The sequence below is a fragment of the Siphateles boraxobius genome, unplaced genomic scaffold (assembly GCF_051911475.1).
Source record: "Siphateles boraxobius isolate OS27281-9 unplaced genomic scaffold, OSU_SipBor_1 91, whole genome shotgun sequence".
NCBI lineage: Eukaryota > Metazoa > Chordata > Actinopteri > Cypriniformes > Leuciscidae > Siphateles > Siphateles boraxobius.
Window position 1 is genome coordinate 201201 of NW_027509221.1, and position 20993 is coordinate 222193.

Below are 20993 nucleotides of genomic sequence, written 5' to 3' on the forward strand. Positions count from 1 at the left end.
TTATATCGTTACTTAAACCATGACCATTTTATTCAAATGATTCATAAATGAAGTGAGAAACAAAAGCTGAACCCCTGAAACAATGGTAAATCTGCAGATGTGTGTCTGGGTCGGAGCTCTTGTAAAAGACAATATAATAAACCTAAATATATGAATAGAAACTTTGATACTTTACTTACCATCTTCTGCACTGCTAAAGGAGCCTGAATGATGTCATTTCCATTAAATCACAAATGGGCATCTTATTAATTAATGATTTAGTCTAAATTATTATGCCTGGTTTTCAGACTGAGGGACATCACTTTATAATATATTAAATATATTTAATTTGAGAAATACATTTTCACAAGTTAATAAATTCTTAGAATATCGCCCCTTTTTTTAAACAATTAGAAATAAGACATTATGAAAAAGAGATCGTGGGGGGGAGCTTAACAGATCATTAATTATTGTCCTCAACCAAACGATATTATGCATTAGTTTGAACAGAAAAGCTCTTTCCGATGAAGTGTGTGGCTCTTAAAAGAGCCGTTGGTCGCCAGAGAGCCAGACTGAGCGCTTATTTGCCCTTGGCGGGCTTCTCGGTCTTCTTGGGCAGCAGCACGGCCTGGATGTTGGGCAACACGCCGCCCTGAGCGATGGTCACTCCGCCCAGAAGCTTGTTCAGCTCCTCGTCATTGCGCACCGCCAGCTGCAGGTGCCGGGGGATGATGCGGGTCTTCTTGTTGTCCCGAGCGGCGTTTCCAGCCAACTCCAGGATCTCCGCGGTCAGATACTCGAGCACAGCCGCCAGATACACAGGAGCTCCGGCACCGACGCGCTCGGCGTAGTTGCCTTTGCGGAGGAGCCTGTGCACACGGCCGACGGGGAACTGCAGCCCTGCCCTGGACGAGCGAGTCTTGGCCTTCGCTCGGGCTTTGCCGCCGGTTTTGCCTCTGCCGCTCATTTTAACACTCAAGATCAACAACCTTCACCGACGAAGTGAACAGAATGAATAATAGCGCGTCCACACACTGTCTTTAAACGAGAGAGCCAGTCGCCCATTGGCTTAGAGTCTGAGAAGATTTCAACCAATCACTGAACTTCCCTCCGAAGCCCAACCCCCCTTCATTATGCAGAGAGAAGAGATGAAACCACTTAAATATTTGTACAAAATTGTAAAAAGTAATCAAAATCACATTATACGCTGTTACCAAAACGTGCTTCACCTTTCACACACTATATTCTGCGCACATTAACGTCTGATACTGTACAGAATAATATTGGAGTTAAATCACTGCTTATTGTTGTTTGTATTGTCACAATTCTGTTGTGCATATATTTTCTGTACTGTTATAAATCTTATTTGAACCGTGATCACTGTCTGAACCCTCATAACCTTTTTGGCCATTTTACCTGTAATCAATTTATTTTGACTAAGTTTAGATATAAAGTGTGTTAAGTATTGACTAACATACTCTAACACTGAGCAATACATATTTATTAATCTTTGTTAATGTTAGTTAATAAAAATACAGCTGTTGTTTGTTCATGTTTTTCACAGTGCATCAACTGATGTTAACAAATACAACCTTTGATTTTAATAATGTATTAGCAAATGTTGAAATTAATATTAACTAAGATTAATAAATGCTGTAGAAGAATTGTTCATTATTAGTTCATGTTAACTAATGAGCCTTATATTAAAGTATTTCGTTCAGATTGCACGAGACCAAGTGGCCTAACTTCATCTTGGCTGTTTGCTTTAATAACACACGAGTTTTGCTCTTTACTCAGAGTCAGTGGGTGGCTCTTAAAAGAGCCGTTGAGAAACAAAGAGGTTTTTATCTCTTCTTGGGAGCTGCCCTTTTCGGCTTGGCGGCTTTAGGCGTTGTCGCCTTCGGTTTCGCAGCCTTGGCCTTCTTCGGGCTCTTGGCTGCTTTCTTAGCGACCGCGGGCTTCTTCGCCTTCTTGGGGCTCTTCGTCGCCTTCTTAGCGGGCTTGGCTGCGGGTTTCTTGGCCTTCTTCGGCGATTTCTTAGCGGCTGCGGGCTTCTTTGCCGCGGCGCTCTTGGGCTTCTTGGCGGCAGCGGGTTTCTTGGCCGCGGGCTTCTTCGCTTTAACAGCCGCGGGCTTCTTCTTGCTCTCGGGTTGCTGCTTGTTGAGCTTGAAAGAGCCCGAGGCGCCGGTTCCTTTGACCTGCACTAGGGTGCCTTTAGTCACCAGGCTCTTGATGGCGACCTTGACGCGGGAGTTGTTCTTCTCCACGTCGTAGCCGCTGGCAGCGAGCGCTTTCTTCAGCGCGGCGAGGGACACGCCGCTCCTCTCCTTGGACGCGGACACCGCTTTGACGATCAGCTCGCCGACGGCTGGACCTGCTTTCTTGGCTTTCGCAGCGGACTTTTTCTTGGGCGCTTTGGCCGGGGAGGCAGCGGCCGGTGCGGGGGCGGTTTCTGCCATCTCTCTCTGTCTCTCTCTGATCGGATGATAATAGACTTTCACACACGGTCTGCTTTCAGCGATCAATGAGCGGCGCTGCGATCTTAAACAACACATGAGAACCTCGTAGACTCAACCTGCCCGCTCGGTGTCTGTGCGCGTGCACGAGCCGCGGACTCTTGTGTTTTCTTCTCTAACATTTGGGCCAAAACTGGAGCGATAAAATAGTTTGTCTCGGCCAAAACAAAGTGAACACCAAGCAGAGGTTCTGGGCTTTCATTAGAGACTAAAATACACGAAGAGGAAATGTTTATTTTGCCTCCGTCAGATCAAATCCAAGGCGAGCATCAGCCGCGGGGAAAAGCCAAGGGTAAATGTGATGGATAGTTTAAATGTAAAAGTGTGTAAAAGTCTGAAGGCGTCCTCTGTGTGTTCAGCAAACAGTCTGAAAGAGACTTTAATGAAATCAGCATCAGTGGGGGTCGTGAGGCTTTGGTACAGATGTTGTTTTGGACCGCTTGAAGCACAGGAACATCCTCCAGAGTCTGTCTGTGACTCTCATCTATGCCATTATAATCATAATCATCATCAATATATACGTCTGATCACACACAATTAATGTTTTACTTGTTTTCATAAGCGGATGTACATCATATCACGTCAATAATAAATGTAAATCGTCATTTGTTTCTCAGTTTTCGGCTTGTGAATGATGATTGTGTTAAAGCTCATCTGAATGAGTTTCTCATTTAAAATAATTTTTCCTCACTATTTCTTATTTCCCTCCTTGTTCTAGCTTGTGTTTTTCTGGACAATGTTTGAAACTTTGCATTGAATATCTTATCATTGCCTCTTTAAGACTGTATTCTTCCATAAGTATCTGGATAACATCATCTGCTAGATGAATTAATGTAAATAATAAAGCACAGGTCACTCGTTGTAATTTTGTTATGTTTTGATTAAACCAATATTAAAAACTAATTCATACAGTATATGTTTGATATATTTGCACAGATGTTGGAGTTTTGGTCAGACTATATTTAGTTTTTTTGACCCAGGAATATATTTTTCTTACTCTTGTTCTTGTGGAAAGAAATGGGTCTCTCATGACACACATTAATTCTATAAATCATCATTATCCTCAAGTTTCACTATATTAGTGAGGATATTATTTGATTCACATGTGAAACCAAACATACTCCATCTCTCTTTAACTCTGAACCAAAACTGAGAAACTTCTCAACCTAAAACAACATATTTGAACATCAATGTTCTTAATATAATTTTGCTCTTGAAACTGATTGTACAACGATAGAGTTATTTTATTCATAAATTAACAGTATCAGTGTTTCCAGCTTTGTTTGGTTGGTTGGACTGAGACTTTGACAACATAAGTGACACAAGGTTTTAAAGGAGTAGTTCATTTTAAAATGAAAATTAGCCCATGATTTACTCACCCTCAAGCCACCTTATGTATATGATTTTTTTCTTTTCTTTATTCTTTATTCTTCTTACAGACAAATACAATCGGAGTTATATTTAAAAAATGTCCTGGCTAAAAGTGCATCTATCTATCCATGATAAAAGTGCATCTATCCATCATAAATGTGCATCTATCCATCATAAAAGTGCATCTATCCATGATAAAAGTGCATCTATCCATCATAAATGTGCATCTATCCATCATAAAAGTGCATCTATCCATGATAAAAGTGCATCTATCCATGATAAAAGTGCATCTATCCATCATAAAAGTGCATCTATCCATGATAAAAGTGCATCTATCCGTCATAAAAAGTGCATCTATCCGTCATAAAAGTGCATCTATCCGTCATAAAAGTGCATCTATCCATGATAAAAGTGCATCTATCCATCATAAAAGTGCATCTATCCATGATAAAAGTGCATCTATCCATCATAAAAGTGCATCTATCCATGATAAAAGTGCATCTATCCGTCATAAAAAGTGCATCTATCCGTCATAAAAGTGCATCTATCCGTCATAAAAGTGCATCTATCCATGATAAAAGTGCATCTATCCGTCATAAAAGTGCATCTATCCATGATAAAAGTGCATCTATCCGTCATAAAAAGTGCATCTATCCATCATAAAAGTGCATCTATCCATGATAAAAGTGCATCTATCCATGATAAAATGCATCTATCCATCATAAAAGTGCATCTATCCATGATAAAATGCATCTATCCATCATATAAGTGCATCTATCCATCATAAAAGTGCATCTAATGTTGTGGTTTTCAATCTTTCTGAAAAATAACTTCGCAGAGATCTTTGATGCCAGAAATAATTAGACTTTATTTTCGAACGCCGTTTCGTTCCATAGAACGGCGCTCTAACGCTCTGGCTCTCCGGCCCACTGGCCCTCTGGCCTTCCAGTGCGCTCCCGAGTATATTTTGGTTCAGAGTTATATACATAAATCTTCTTCCAAAGAAGGTAACACACCCTATAGATAGTTTTGGGTAAAGGTCTTTTACCATGTGACTTCTCGGAATAGAATTTTCTGCAGCAAACAACATTCCATTCAAGGTCTTTCACATACACAGAGGAAATCCAAAGTCACAGACAGAAGAAATAATTGTGTCCAAATATATAGCAAAATTACTTGTTTTCTAAATAATAAAATCTTCAACACTATCCATCATAAAAGTGCATCTATCCATGTTAAAAGTGCATCTGTCCATCATAAAAGTGCATCTATCCATCATAAAAGTGCATCTATCCATGATAAAAGTGCATCTATCCATCATAAAAGTGCATCTATCCATGATAAAAGTGCATCTATCCATCATAAAAGTGCGACTATCCATCATAAAAGTGCATCTATCCATCATAAAAGTGCATCTATCCATGATAAAAGTGCATCTGTCCATCATAAAAGTGCATCTATCCATGATAAAATGCATCTATCCATCATAAAAGAACATCTATCCGTCATAAAAGTGCATCTATCCATGATAAAAGTGCATCTATCCGTCATAAAAGTGCATTTGTCCATCATAAAAGTGCATCTATCCAAGATAAAAGTGCATCTATCCATGATAAAAGTGCATCTATCCATCATAAAAGTGCATCTATCCGTCATAAAAGTGCATTTGTCCATCATAAAAGTGCATCTATCCAAGATAAAAGTGCATCTATCCATGATAAAAGTGCATCTATCCATCATAAAAGTGCATCTATCCATCATAAAAGTGCATCTGTCCATCATAAAAGTGCATCTATCCAAGATAAAAGTGCATCTATCCATCATAAAAGTGCATCTATCCATCATAAAAGTGCATCTATCCGTCATAAAAGTGCATTTGTCCGTCATAAAAGTGCATCTATCCATCATAAAAGAACATCTATCCGTCATAAAAGTGCATCTATCCATCATAAAAGTGCATCTATCCGTCATAAAAGTGCATTTGTCCATCATAAAAGTGCATCTATCCAAGATAAAAGTGAATCTATCCATGATAAAAGTGCATCTATCCATCATAAAAGTGCATCTATCCATCATAAAAGTGCATCTGTCCATCATAAAAGTGCATCTGTCCATGATAAAAGTGCTTCTATCCATGATAAAAGTGCATCTATCCATCATAAAAGTGCATCTGTCCATGATAAAAGTGCATCTATCCATCATAAAAGTGCATCTATCCATGATAAAATGCATCTATCCATCATAAAAGTGCATCTATCCATCATAAAAGTGCATCTATCCATGATAAAAGTGCATCTATCCATCATAAAAGTGCATCTATCCATCATAAAAGTGCATCTATCCATCATAAAAGTGCATCTATCCATCATAAAGTGCATCTATCATGATAAAAGTGCATCTATCCATCATAAAAGTGCATCTATCCATCATAAAAGTGCATCTATCCATCATAAAAGTGCATCTATCCATCATAAAGTGCATCTATCATGATAAAAGTGCATCTATCCATCATAAAAGTGCATCTGTCCATCATAAAAGTGCATCTATCCATCATAAAAGTGCATCTGTCCATCATAAAAGTGCATCTGTCCATCATAAAAGTGCATCTGTCCATCATAAAAGTGCATCTATCCATCATAAAAGTGCATCTATCCATGATAAAATGCATCTATCCATCATAAAAGTGCATCTATCATGATAAAAGTGCATCTATCCATCATAAAGTGCATCTATCATGATAAAAGTGCATCTATCCATCATAAAAGTGCATCTGTCCATCATAAAAGTGCATCTATCCATCATAAAAGTGCATCTATCCATGATAAAAGTGCATCTATCCATCATAAATGTGCATCTATCCATCATAAAAGTGCATCTATCCATGATAAAAGTGCATCTATCCATGATAAAAGTGCATCTATCCATCATAAAAGTGCTTCTATCCATGATAAAAGTGCATCTATCCATCATAAAAAGTGCATCTATCCGTCATAAAAGTGCATCTATCCATGATAAAAGTGCATCTATCCATGATAAAAGTGCATCTATCCGTCATAAAAAGTGCATCTATCCATCATAAAAGTGCATCTATCCATGATAAAAGTGCATCTATCCATGATAAAATGCATCTATCCATCATAAAAGTGCATCTATCCATGATAAAATGCATCTATCCATCATAAAAGTGCATCCATCATGATAAAAGTGCATCTATCCATCATAAAAGTGCATCTGTCCATCATAAAAGTGCATCTATCCATCATAAAAGTGCATCTATCCATGATAAAATGCATCTATCCATCATAAAAGTGCATCTATCCATGATAAAAGTGCATCTATCCATCATAAAAGTGCATCTATCATGATAAAAGTGCATCTATCCATCATAAAAGTGCATCTATCCATGATAAAAGTGCATCTATCCATCATAAAAGTGCATCTATCATGATAAAAGTTCATCTATCCATCATAAAAGTGCATCTATCCATGATAAAAGTGCATCTATCCATGATAAAATGCATATATCCATCATAAAAGTGCATCTATCCATCATAAAAGTGCATCTATCCATCATAAAAGTGCATCTATCCATGATAAAATGCATCTATCCATCATAAAAGTGCATCTATCCATGATAAAAATGCATCTATCCATCATAAAAATGCATCTATCCATCATAAAAGTGCATCTATCATGATAAAAGTGCATCTATCCATCATAAAAGTGCATCTATCCATGATAAAAGTGCATCTATCCATAATAAAAGTGCATCTATCCATGATAAAAGTGCATCTATCCATCATAAAAGTGCATCTATCCATCATAAAAGTGCATCTATCATGATAAAAGTGCATCTATCCATCATAAAAGTGCATCTATCCATGATAAAAGTGCATCTATCCATCCTAAAAGTGCATCTATCATGATAAAAGTGCATCTATCCATGATAAAAGTGCATCTATCCATGATAAAAGTGCATCTATCCATGATAAAAGTGCATCTATCCATGATAAAAGTGCATCTATCCATCATAAAAGTGCATCTATCCATGATAAAAGTGCATCTATCCATCATAAAAGTGCATCTATCATGATAAAAGTGCATCTATCCATGATAAAAGTGCATCTATCCATCATAAAAGTGCATCTATCCATGATAAAAGTGCATCTATCCATCATAAAAGTGCATCTATCATGATAAAAGTGCATCTATCCATGATAAAAGTGCATCTATCCATCATAAAAGTGCATCTATCCGTCATAAAAGTGCATCTATCCGTCATAAAAGTGCATCTATCCATCATAAAAGTGCATCTATCATGATAAAAGTGCATCTATCCATCATAAAAGTGCATCTATCCATGATAAAAGTGCATCTATCCATGATAAAAGTGCATCTATCCATGATAAAAGTGCATCTATCCATCATAAAAGTGCATCTATCCATCATAAAAATGCATCTATCCATCATAAAAGTGCATCTATCATGATAAAAGTGCATCTATCCATCATAAAAGTGCATCTATCCATGATAAAAGTGCATCTATCCATCATAAAAGTGCATCTATCCATCATAAAAGTGCATCTATCATGATAAAAGTGCATCTATCCATCATAAAAGTGCATCTATCCATGATAAAAGTGCATCTATCCATGATAAAAGTGCATCTATCCATCATAAAAGTGCATCTATCCATGATAAAAGTGCATCTATCCGTCATAAAAGTGCATCTATCCATCATAAAAGTGCATCTATCATGATAAAAGTGCATCTATCCATCATAAAAGTGCATCTATCCATCATAAAAGTGCATCTATCCATCACAAAAGTGCATCTATCCATGATAAAAGTGCATCTATCCGTCATAAAAGTGCATCTATCCATCATAAAAGTGCATCTATCATGATAAAAGTGCATCTATCCATCATAAAAGTGCATCTATCCATGATAAAAGTGCATCTATCCATGATAAAAGTGCATCTATCATGATAAAAGTGCATCTATCCATCATAAAAGTGCATCTATCCATCATAAAAGTGCATCTATCCGTCATAAAAGTGCATCTATCCATCATAAAAGTGCATCTATCCATCATAAAAGTGCATCTATCCGTCATAAAAGTGCATCTGTCCATCATAAAAGTGCATCTGTCCATCATAAAAGTGCATCTATCCATCATAAAAGTGCATCTATCCATGATAAAAGTGCATCTATCCATCATAAAAGTGCATCTATCCATGATAAAAGTGCATCTATCCATCATAAAAGTGCATCTATCATGATAAAAGTGCATCTATCCATGATAAAAGTGCATCTATCCATCATAAAAGTGCATCTATCCGTCATAAAAGTGCATCTATCCGTCATAAAAGTGCATCTATCCATCATAAAAGTGCATCTATCATGATAAAAGTGCATCTATCCATCATAAAAGTGCATCTATCCATGATAAAAGTGCATCTATCCATGATAAAAGTGCATCTATCCATGATAAAAGTGCATCTATCCATCATAAAAGTGCATCTATCCATCATAAAAATGCATCTATCCATCATAAAAGTGCATCTATCATGATAAAAGTGCATCTATCCATCATAAAAGTGCATCTATCCATGATAAAAGTGCATCTATCCATCATAAAAGTGCATCTATCCATCATAAAAGTGCATCTATCATGATAAAAGTGCATCTATCCATCATAAAAGTGCATCTATCCATGATAAAAGTGCATCTATCCATGATAAAAGTGCATCTATCCATCATAAAAGTGCATCTATCCATGATAAAAGTGCATCTATCCGTCATAAAAGTGCATCTATCCATCATAAAAGTGCATCTATCATGATAAAAGTGCATCTATCCATCATAAAAGTGCATCTATCCATCATAAAAGTGCATCTATCCATCATAAAAGTGCATCTATCATGATAAAAGTGCATCTATCCATCATAAAAGTGCATCTATCCATCACAAAAGTGCATCTATCCATGATAAAAGTGCATCTATCCGTCATAAAAGTGCATCTATCCATCATAAAAGTGCATCTATCATGATAAAAGTGCATCTATCCATCATAAAAGTGCATCTATCCATGATAAAAGTGCATCTATCCATGATAAAAGTGCATCTATCATGATAAAAGTGCATCTATCCATCATAAAAGTGCATCTATCCGTCATAAAAGTGCATCTATCCATCATAAAAGTGCATCTATCCATCATAAAAGTGCATCTATCCGTCATAAAAGTGCATCTATCCATGATAAAATGCATATATCCATCATAAAAGTGCATCTATCCATCATAAAAGTGCATCTATCCATCATAAAAGTGCATCTATCCATCATAAAAGTGCATCTATCCATCATAAAAGTGCATCTATCCATCATAAAAGTGCATCTATCCGTCATAAAAGTGCATCTATCCATCATAAAAGTGCATCTATCATGATAAAAGTGCATCTATCCATCATAAAAGTGCATCTATCCATCATAAAAGTGCATCTATCCGTCATAAAAGTGCATCTGTCCATCATAAAAGTGCATCTATCCATCATAAAAGTGCATCTATCCGTCATAAAAGTGCATCTGTCCATCATAAAAGTGCATCTGTCCATCATAAAAGTGCATCTATCCATCATAAAAGTGCATCTATCCATGATAAAATGCATATATCCATCATAAAAGTGCATCTATCCATCATAAAAGTGCATCTATCCATCATAAAAGTGCATCTATCCATCATAAAAGTGCATCTATCCATCATAAAAGTGCATCTACACTCAAAAAAGTGCATCTATCCATGATAAAAGTGCATCTATCCGTCATAAAAGTGCATCTATCCATCATAAAAGTGCATCTATCATGATAAAAGTGCATCTATCCATCATAAAAGTGCATCTATCCATCATAAAAGTGCATCTATCCATCATAAAAGTGCATCTATCCGTCATAAAAGTGCATCTATCCGTCATAAAAGTGCATCTGTCCATCATAAAAGTGCATCTATCCATCATAAAAGTGCATCTATCCATGATAAAAGTGCATCTATCCATCATAAAAGTGCATCTATCCATCATAAAAGTGCATCTATCCGTCATAAAAGTGCATCTGTCCATCATAAAAGTGCATCTATCCATCATAAAAGTGCATCTATCCATGATAAAAGTGCATCTGTCCATCATAAAAGTGCATCTATCCATCATAAAAGTGCATCTATCCGTCATAAAAGTGCATCTATCCATCATAAAAGTGCATCTGTCCATCATAAAAGTGCATCTGTCCATCATAAAAGTGCATCTGTCCATCATAAAAGTGCATCTGTCCATCATAAAAGTGCATCTATCCATCATAAAAGTGCATCTATCCATGATAAAATGCATATATCCATCATAAAAGTGCATCTATCCATCATAAAAGTGCATCTATCCATCATAAAAGTGCATCTATCCATCATAAAAGTGCATCTATCCATCATAAAAGTGCATCTATCCATTATAAAAGTGCATCTATCCATCATAAAAGTGCATCTATCCATCATAAAAGTGCATCTATCATTATAAAAGTGCATCTATCCATCATAAAAGTGCATCTGTCCATCATAAAAGTGCATTTATCCATCATAAAAGTGCATCTATCCATCATAAAAGTGCATCTATCATGATAAAAGTGCATCTATCCATCATAAAAGTGCATCTATCCATGATAAAAGTGCATCTATCCATGATAAAATGCATATATCCATCATAAAAGTGCATCTATCCATCATAAAAGTGCATCTATCCATCATAAAAGTGCATCTACACTCAAAAAAGTGCTCATGGGCATTCATTGGATGACCATAAATACTTTTTAGATCAATTAAAATAATATACATTTATAAGCAGATGTATTTTTGTTTTTTTGAAGAAATGTAACTTTCGACGGATAGACTACTGCTAAAATTGGGTGAGTAAGCTATTTATGACATTTATAACAATAACAATGTAATTTCTTACCCAGTCAGTTAAAATAAGTATGCTTTCCCCCTCTTTACGTGTACTTTGTTGGCGAAGCTGTAAGTTATTCTATGGTGAAAAAAACCCGTTTCAGTTGACAGTGAAATCATTAGTTAATTACCATTAGCTTTAAGTTTGTGAGATGGAACAATTTTCTGTAATTCTGAGGTGTTTTGTTTTGTGTATTGTTTAAACTATAAGAACATAATTTTCTGGTGATACAGTAAGGAAGAGAAGAGATCGCACTTTTCAACGGTCGTGATATGACGTCACATTCTGCGGCATCTTTTTTAAAAGTATAAATTAATGTAACAAATAATTATATATCTAAATGTAAAAATCACCATTTAATCATATGAATCAGAAATATATAAAATATATTTCCCTATATGAATGGTTTCACAGCATATTTGAAAATATAGGCTATAGAATAATATGGTGTTAATATATTACAATATATTGAATAATACATAAGGAATTTTCATATATTTAAAAATGTGAGAGACAATATACTTACTAATATATAATGTATGTAATATTATATTCAGTTATACACTTCATAATATATACAGGGATAAAAGTTCACTTTTTTCACATTCAACAGTCTGAAAATAATTGCAAAAAATGTTCACACAATTTTTTTGACTGGTACTGAAATTCTTTATTTTCTTAAATAGAAATCTTGGACCAGTTCTATCAGTCTACAAATAAAAAACGTGGCAATCTCCTAGTGGCTGTAAGTACTGAATTTTCACTTTAATTATTTGCAGGCTACTCAGTCATCACTTCATTAGCTAAGCTTATACCTGACAATTTAATGATATTCAATACAACAGCTCTGCCATAAGACTCTTAAAGGATTAGTTCACTTTCAAAAGCCTTTTTACTGATAATTTACTCACCCCGATGTCATCCAAGATGTCCATGTCTTTCTCTTTCTTTCTTCATTCGAAAAGAAATTAAGGTTTTTGATAAACAGTCCAGGATTTTTCTACACAGAATGGACTTCAATGGAAACCAAATATTCCAATGTTCAAAGAAGGTTCAAATGTCCGTCTCAATGCAGCTTCAAAGTCTCTACACGATCCCAGTGCAGAAATAAGGCTCTTATCCATCGAAACGATCGGCCATTTTTTTATATATATATATACTTATATATACTTTTTAAATATAAATGCCCATCTTGTACCATCTCTGAGATGCGCCACATTACGTCATCACGTTGGAAATGTCACAGATTTCTTTTTTAAAACAAAGATGTCAGACGATTTTGAAGTTGGAGGAGAAAATTAGATGCCCTTCCCTAGGTTTTTGAACCGGAGTACACAGACAAATAACTTGGATGACGTGATGCATGACCTTTCCAACGTGATGACGCACTGCGTGGCGCATCTCAGAGATGGTACATGACGGGCATTTGTGGTTAAAAAGTATATAATTGTTGTTTTTTTGTGTGAAAATGACCAATTGTTTCACTAGATAAGACCCTTATTTCTCGACTGGTATTGTGTCAAGCATTTGAAGCTGCATTGAGACGGACGTTTGAACCTTCTTAGAACATTGGAATATTTGGTTCCAATTAAATTCCAAGTTCCAATTTGAAGTACATTAAATGGAGAAAAATCCTGGAATGTTTTCCTCAAAAACCTTAATTTCTTTTTGACTGAAGAAAGAAAGACATGGATATCTTGGATGACATGGGGGTGAGTAAATTGTCAGAAATATTTTTTGAAAGGGAACTAATCCCTTAATGAGTCTTAATGTCCAGGTTTTGACACTCATTGATTCCTAGAATATTAATTATGTTTGTTATTTCCTTTTATCTGTATAAATGTTTTTGAATTTTTTTTTTTTTTTCTTGTTTTGCAGATATGTGAATGTGGACCTGCACAGATTGCGATATATCAGTGGGAAGTAGGTACGAGTTACTAAAACATTTGAGATTAATTCATGGTCATTATGAGCGCAAATGTAGATATCCTTGTACATACACAGACTGCCCATGTACGTCCACATCATGGAAGAGTCTTATGAGCCATACTTATAAAGCCCATGCAAAAAAAGCTACTCCAACGTCATCCGTTTGATCTAATTTCCAGTGTCAGCTTTGTAAATATAAGGAATTATCAACAGAAAGAGAGTATTTCCTACATATCCGTGCTTATCTGAAGCGACATGAGACTGTGCCTTGTGCATTTGTAGGATGTACATTTCAAACTAATGTGTACGGCACTTATAACTCACACAGAAACAGGAAACACAGCAGTTACACCTTAAAGGACTTTAAAACTGAAGTTATTACGTTTACTGATAACTTGCCAGAGTCCTCAGAAAGTTGTTCTACTGAAGAGGTTGCTGTTTTTACAGAAGAGTTAGAACATTTAGGCTTTGATACACTTTCAGATACAGCAAATTATAGTTGAGGACCTGCCCAAATTAATAGAGCAGAGAGTTGCTTCCATCTTATTACGACTCGAAAACATTTCACATGTTCCATCTGTGGCTGTTGATGAAGTTTTGGATGAAATTAACTACTTGCTGAGCTCTGCATCTGTACCTGTGACCAAAGGTATTATTACTGGTGTATTCTCTAAACACAATTTGCAGATTGATGATGTGTTTGTTAGTGAGCTTGCTGCTGTTGTGTGTGAATTAAATCCAATAGGTAAAGCTATAGGAAAGAAAGGGCCTCTGGGTACAGCCTTTAAGCGAAAGCAATATTACAATGAAAATTTCCGTGTTGTGGAGCCTGTTGAGTTTATTCTGAATGCAAAAAAGAAAAGGACCTTTCAGTACGTTCCTTTACTCCAGTCATTGCAGCAGATTTTGTCTAACACTTGCATTCTTGAAAACATTGTAAAAGGCCAAAAAACGGGCAGAGAGCAAGAGGGATATCACACAAACCATCAACAGCAGTACAAGTCTTATAGGGATGGTCAGTACTTTAAAGAGAATAGTTTTCTCTGTAGTGACGAATTGCGACTTTCAATTACACTTTATGTGGATGATTTTGAGATTTGTAACCCTCTTGGAACATCACGCAAAAAACATAAACTGTGTGGTGTCTACTGGATTCTGAGTGATTTGTGGGCAGGTTCAAATTCTGCAGTGTCTTCCATTTATCTAGCTATCTTATGCAAGACAGATGATATTAAGACATATGGATATGAAAGAGCTTTTGAGCCTCTTCTAAAAGACCTGGCAACATTGGAACACTTCGGTGTTTTCATCTCCCAGCTCGGTCACTCTGTCAAAGGCACAGTCCAGTCTGTGGTAGCAGACAATCTTGGAGCTCATGGCTTAGCTGGCTTTGTTGAGAGTTTTTCTGGGCATTACATATGCAGATTTTGTACAGCACAAAAATCCGAGATTCAGTGTAAAGATGTAAAATCTGGTGCTTACCCCCTTTGAACAAGAGATATTCACAAAGTACATGTTGACATTGCAAAGAAGAGCAATAGTAACTACTGTGGAGTTAAAAGAAAGTGTGTTCTTTCTGAAAGCCTTGCCCATTTTGACGTAAGCACAGGTTATCCTCCTGATATTGCTCACGATTTGTTTGAGGGTATTGTTCCGGTGGAGGTAGCAAAGTGCTTAAATCTTCTTATTTCAAAGAAGTATTTCACTCTTGACTCCCTAAATTCCTTAATTCAGAATCTCCCATACAAGCAGGGTGACAAAACCAATAGACCACATGTTATTCAACGCACATTTTCTTCCAAAAAAACAATCGGCGGAAATGCTCATGAAAATTGGAACCTGCTGAGACTAATTCCATTTATGGTTGGTTTGTCCGTACCAGAGGATGAGCTTGCATGGCAAGTCATTTTAGAACTAAAAGACATTGTCGAGTTAGTAGTTGCCCCTGTCCACACTGAGGAGACACTTGCATTTTTAGATTTCAAAATCTCTGAGCACAGACATAAGTACCTTGAACTGTTTCCTGGATGTGTCTTACCAAAACATCACTACCTAGAGCACTACTCTCAGATGATTCGTTGCTTTGGGCCTCTGGTTAGATTATGGACTATGCGTTTTGAGTCAAAACATAGCTTTTTTTAAACAAATTGCTCGACACACAAATTGCTTTAAAAACATTACACTGTCACTTGCAGCAAGGTCACAAAAGTCTCTGAAATTCCTGTTGATGTCCTTAATGACGATGTAGTTTCAGCCCTCAAGGAAAAATTCCCAAATGTCACAAAAGTGCATTTAGCTAAAAATGTGACAAGCAATGGAATGAATTATCGAAATGGAATGGTACTTGCACATGGGTCCACTAGAGGGCTTCCAGATTTTGCTGAAATCATTCAGATGTGCATTGTACAAAACAAGCTGCATTTTATTCTGAAGGGGTGGTGTGCATGGTATAGAGAACATTTTAGAGCATTTGAATTAAGAGCATCACACACTAGAGAGATTTCCATTGTTGAACTTGGAGAGTTACCTGATGTGTATCCACTTGCAGACTACATGGTTGGGCCAATGTGCATGGTTACCTTGAAGAGACACATCATCATTGAAGGTTGGGTTCCCTTTCGAAGGGAACTCAACAATACGTCAACGACGTTATGGGGAACGCCTCAGGCGTGACAGGTGTCTGAAATCACTATCAAATCACGTCAATCATATTGACCGGCGACAGCCCGTGTATCATTAGCGTGAATGATTAACGTGCGACCTGGAAGTATAAAGGGGCGCCTTGCAAACATGACAAATCATCTCATCGTCTTCAGGGACTGTCTGTTTGAAAACGCTACTCAATGAAACGGTAAGAAAATTAAATGTACAGCACACGAGTGTGCTTTTCCTGCCTGGGAGAAGAGCGCGCACGGGAGGCTCTCGAGGGAATCCTCTGTGTGAACTGTGAGCGTTTTTCTCTTAAAACGCTCCGCTCTCGTCTGGCCCTCTTCTCGAGTGAAGGGGGTTCAACGTCTGGTCCTCGTGGTCCCGCTCGTGCCGAGGCAGAGCGGCGACTTGCATCATGGGTTTCCAGATAGAGCTCGTCGACCACCTTGAGAGTGCTGTAATCCTCTCAGATGATTCGACGGCTGACGAGGGCGAACTGCAGGTCGATGATGAGGATTTTTCACCGACGGCTTCCTGCAGTTGCTGCTCTTCAGGACGAGCAGGAGATGGCTGAGGAGGTTTATAATCAGGTAGATCATGAACCCTCTCAGCCACCCTGCCCCGTGTATGCAGGTCTGGTGGATGTTGTGGAGCGCGCCGCCAACAGGCTGTAGCTGCCATGGCTACGCGCTAGAGGAGAGACCGCTCGCGGTAGGCTCGGCGATCGGTTTCTCCCCGGCCATACACCACCAGCTCAGGTGAGCCTTCCATTCCTTCCTGATCTTCACACTGAGATCGAGGGGGCATGGAAGAGCCCATACTCTGCCCGTATTCACTGACATCAGCGGGTTAATATCGCTGATGTCGAGGGGATCGCAGAGCATGGGTATGTGTCGATGCCGCCCATTTGACGAGTCGTTCGCGAACTATCTCGTGTCTGGGCAGGCGTCGACACTGAGAGCTCCAACTCTGCCATCCAAACCGCTGAAGACAACAGCGCGTTTGAATGGAAGAGCATACACGGCAGCAGTTCTGGCTGGTGCTTCCCTGCACACCATGGCGGTGCTGCAGGCATACCAGGCCGACCTGCTGCAAGATCTCGACCAGGGGGCAGGGATGTCCCCTGAGGCGGTTACTGAGCCGCGCCGAACCACGGTTCTTGCGCTCCGGGCCGAACCACGGTTCTTGCGCTCCGGGCCACCAAACAAACTGCTGCCACGATCAGTCGATCGATGGCGGCGATGGTGGCCACGGAGAGACAGCTTTGGTTTAACCTGGCCGACGTCGAGGAGAAAGAGAAGGCCTTTCTCCTCGATTCGTCGGTTTCGCCCTCTGAACTCTTTGGCCCCTCCGTGGAGGCGGTGCTTGGGAAGTTCAGGGAGGCGAAGGCGCGCTCAGCTGCTTTCAGGGCCTGCATACCGCTGAGATCCGGTTCCACGCCCAGGTAGGCGGGAGGGCCTGGCCCTTCACGGTCTGAGTACCGTAGACAGGGCCAGAGAGCCAGTGTCGCCTCTCGTGCGCCGCCTCCGTGGAGGAACAGGGCGCAGAAAAGGCGTGACTCCCGCTAGAAGAGGGATCTGAGGGAGGTTATCCAGCACAAGCGCATACAGCTTCGCTGATGGATAATCTCCCCGGAGGGCTTCATTAAAAAGAAATCCAGCCCTCTCCTCTCTTCTGACTCCCCAGGCGTTCATTACATCAGGCCTGGGGCTGGGCCTATGATAAGAACGATGTTCCAATGGCCCGCCTAGGCTTGGTTAGTAGAAACGCCTCTTTCAGGCATGTAAAGTGGTGGACCCCAGGTTCGTAAAGAACTATCTGGCGAGTCTTCAATCCGCACGCCGCAGGTGAGCTGACTGGTCTTTTCAAGAGTAAATTTTTTGTGAATTAAAATTCCGAAATGTATCTCTCTACAGACCTCGTTCCCTGTATAGAGCTATGGGGTCATGTCATTTGCCATGTCATCAGGTAATAAGGTAAGAGAAGTTTCCTGGATTATTAGGGCCCTGAAGTTCCCCATTAGGTGGCCAGAACGATAACTATGTTAGCCTTCGGGCTGTTAGCCACCTCAGGGTAGAGTAGTTGGTCTCTCTCTTAGAATTTTTTACTTAGAGTGTTGACTGACGCTAGAGCCTCAGATAGATCTTATGTCCGGCCCACGGGTCCGTTTGACTTCTTCCTGAGTATTTCGCTCCTTGAGCTCTGTATGGGTTTTCATTAGGCTGAGCGATCATGCAGCCCTTTGTTTGGAATATAGAATACAGACTATATTCTTTAGTAAGGCTGTGGCTCCTCTGAGCCCTCAGATAGATCTATGCCTGCAGGCTGGCCCTCACCAGGGCCGCCTCTGTAGCTGGCCTAGGCTGTGCCAGGGATAATAAAGGCGCTCTGCTAAAAATTTAACATTGCTTCCTCTGAACCTTCACTTTGTGAATGTAGGTTTCTAGCATCCCTGTATAAACAGCCTCCTCCCATGGGAGTCGTTAGGCCAAGGCCCGCCCCCTTCTCTGCATTCTGGGGTGACTAGAGTAATGCAGCGTGGTGCAGAGGATAGTTTGTAAGGACATGGTAGGCCTCAAACAGGCCTCCGTGGTATATATGTCTTTATTGAGCGGGGTTTCCTGCCCGACCCTGCCATGCAGAACTGGCCTACGGATTTAGGCCGCCAGTTTAGGCTTCACTCACCTCGCTGAGCTACTGCTCGAGCGCTAGGTTGTAGGTGGTTGGCTTTCATTCAAGCCCCACTCCCCTAGGTTGGGCACAGATAAATTTCTGTCACCCCTAGAGCCGCTGGCAGGCCCGCACCCTGGTAACCTCAGGGTGAGGTGTGAGTATCCCCCTGTGATACAGGGTAGGTCTGAGCACTTCACTCCCAGTTCTGTTTTATCCTACCTCGCACCACTATGGCTCGGGTCGAGTATGAAGTAAGCTTCACTTCTTCTTTGGTCGAAGTACGCTCCCCTGAAGCCAGAGCATTGCCCTGAGCTGACGCCCATGCATAGATGGTAGGCCCCTGACTAACTGGGGCCTCCGTTGAGGCAGAGTGGCGTATGTTGTACTCCCCTTGTTTTAAGGGTGCTAGCTTTTTTGCGGAGTACACTGCCATGGGCAATGTGATTAGGCACCAGGATGCTGTAGGCGCTGTGTAAACAGCTTTTCTGCCAACGAAGGCTGCGCCATTAGGTAGTAGGCCTCAGCAGGCCTCCTTGATTGGACAGCCCCCTAGAGGGCACTGTAGGCCAGCTCACTTTACGAGGTTGGCCTTGGTGGTTCGGGCAGTTGACTGACTGATGGGTAGTAGGCCTTTAAACAGGCCTCCTCGGAGGTGAGTCCCAACATTGTGGGACATACCTTATAGCGCTACTGGAAGCCCATTAGTAAATTATGCTTGTGCAGTATGGTTCCCAACAGTGTACTTTATGGCAGAATATGACTTGCTATTAGCTAGTAGGCCCGACCAGGCCTCCCTGATAGGCGAGTCCCCAGCTGGCTGGCCTTAGCAGGCCACCTAATACCATCACCCGGACTCAGGGCTCAAAGCTACCAGTGGTTATCAGGTAGTAGGCCGCTCAGGCCTCCCTGAAGGTGAATTCCCACTTAAGATGGTTATCAGGTAGTAGGCCTCACCCGGCCGCCCTGAAGGCGAATTCCCACTAACGTTGGCTATCAGGTAGTAGGCCTCTCTGGGCCTCCCTGAATGTGAGCTCCCAAATATTGTGACTGTCAGGTAGTAGGCCGCTCTGGGCCTCCCTGAATGTGAGCTCCCAAATTTTTTTGGCTGTCAGGTAGTAGGCCTCACCATGCCTCTCTGAAGGTGAGTTCCCACATGCTGTGATTATCAGGTAGTAGGCTCCTACAGGCCTCCTTGAATGAGTACGGTCAGGTAGTAGGCCTCACCAGGCCTCCCTGAAGGTGACCTCCCCACATACTGTGGTTGTAAGGTAGCAGGCCTCACCGGGCCTCCCTGAAGGTGAGTTCCCACGTACTGTGGTTATCAGGTAGTAGGCCTCTCTGAAGGTGAGCGCCCCACATACTGTGGTTTTCAGGTAGTAGGCCTCTCTGGGCCTCCCTGAAGGTGAGCACCCCACTTACTGTGGTTATCAGGTAGTAGGCCTCACGGGCCTCTCTGAAGGTGAATTCCCACTTACGTTGGCTATCAGGTAGTAGGCCTCTCCGGGCCTCCCTGTATTGTTCCCTAGTGGTGCTGGGTTTATGAAGCTAGTGGTCTCTTGCTATCAGTTTCAGCTAGCCTTAATAGGCAGCTGCTGAAGGCGAGCTTGCGCCCTGGCTCGCTAAAGTGTTCATTCTCTGCTATTGGTTCCCTCCCGGAACTTTTTCTGCCTACAGCCTGGTTTGCCTACCAGGCAGACCTGTGCTCCCCTCACCGAGGGTCTCTATGACCATGCGGCTTCCTGAGTCTGGTCAGACGGTCGTAGGCCTCTCGTGAGGCCTCACAGTTAGATCAGCCCTTAGGCCTTCACAGGCCTCCTCAGTGTTTTGAAACACAGACACTGGGTTGATCCTTGGATCGAGTAGAGAAACTCCCCTCGCTAGCAAGGGTTG

General features: G+C 40.3%; 1 protein-coding gene and 1 pseudogene across 1 annotated transcript; both read right to left on the reverse strand.

The window, feature by feature from the left end:
- Positions 1–429: 429 nt before the first annotated feature.
- LOC143733152 (histone H2A) lies at positions 430–976 on the reverse strand. Its single transcript, XM_077224730.1, has one exon. The coding sequence runs from the start codon at positions 944–946 to the stop codon at positions 560–562; it is 387 nt and encodes a 128-aa protein (XP_077080845.1). The 5' UTR covers positions 947–976; the 3' UTR covers positions 430–559.
- Positions 977–1731: 755 nt separating this feature from the next.
- LOC143733147 (histone H1 pseudogene) lies at positions 1732–2486 on the reverse strand (annotated as a pseudogene).
- Between the last annotated feature and the right edge of the window lie 18507 nt (positions 2487–20993).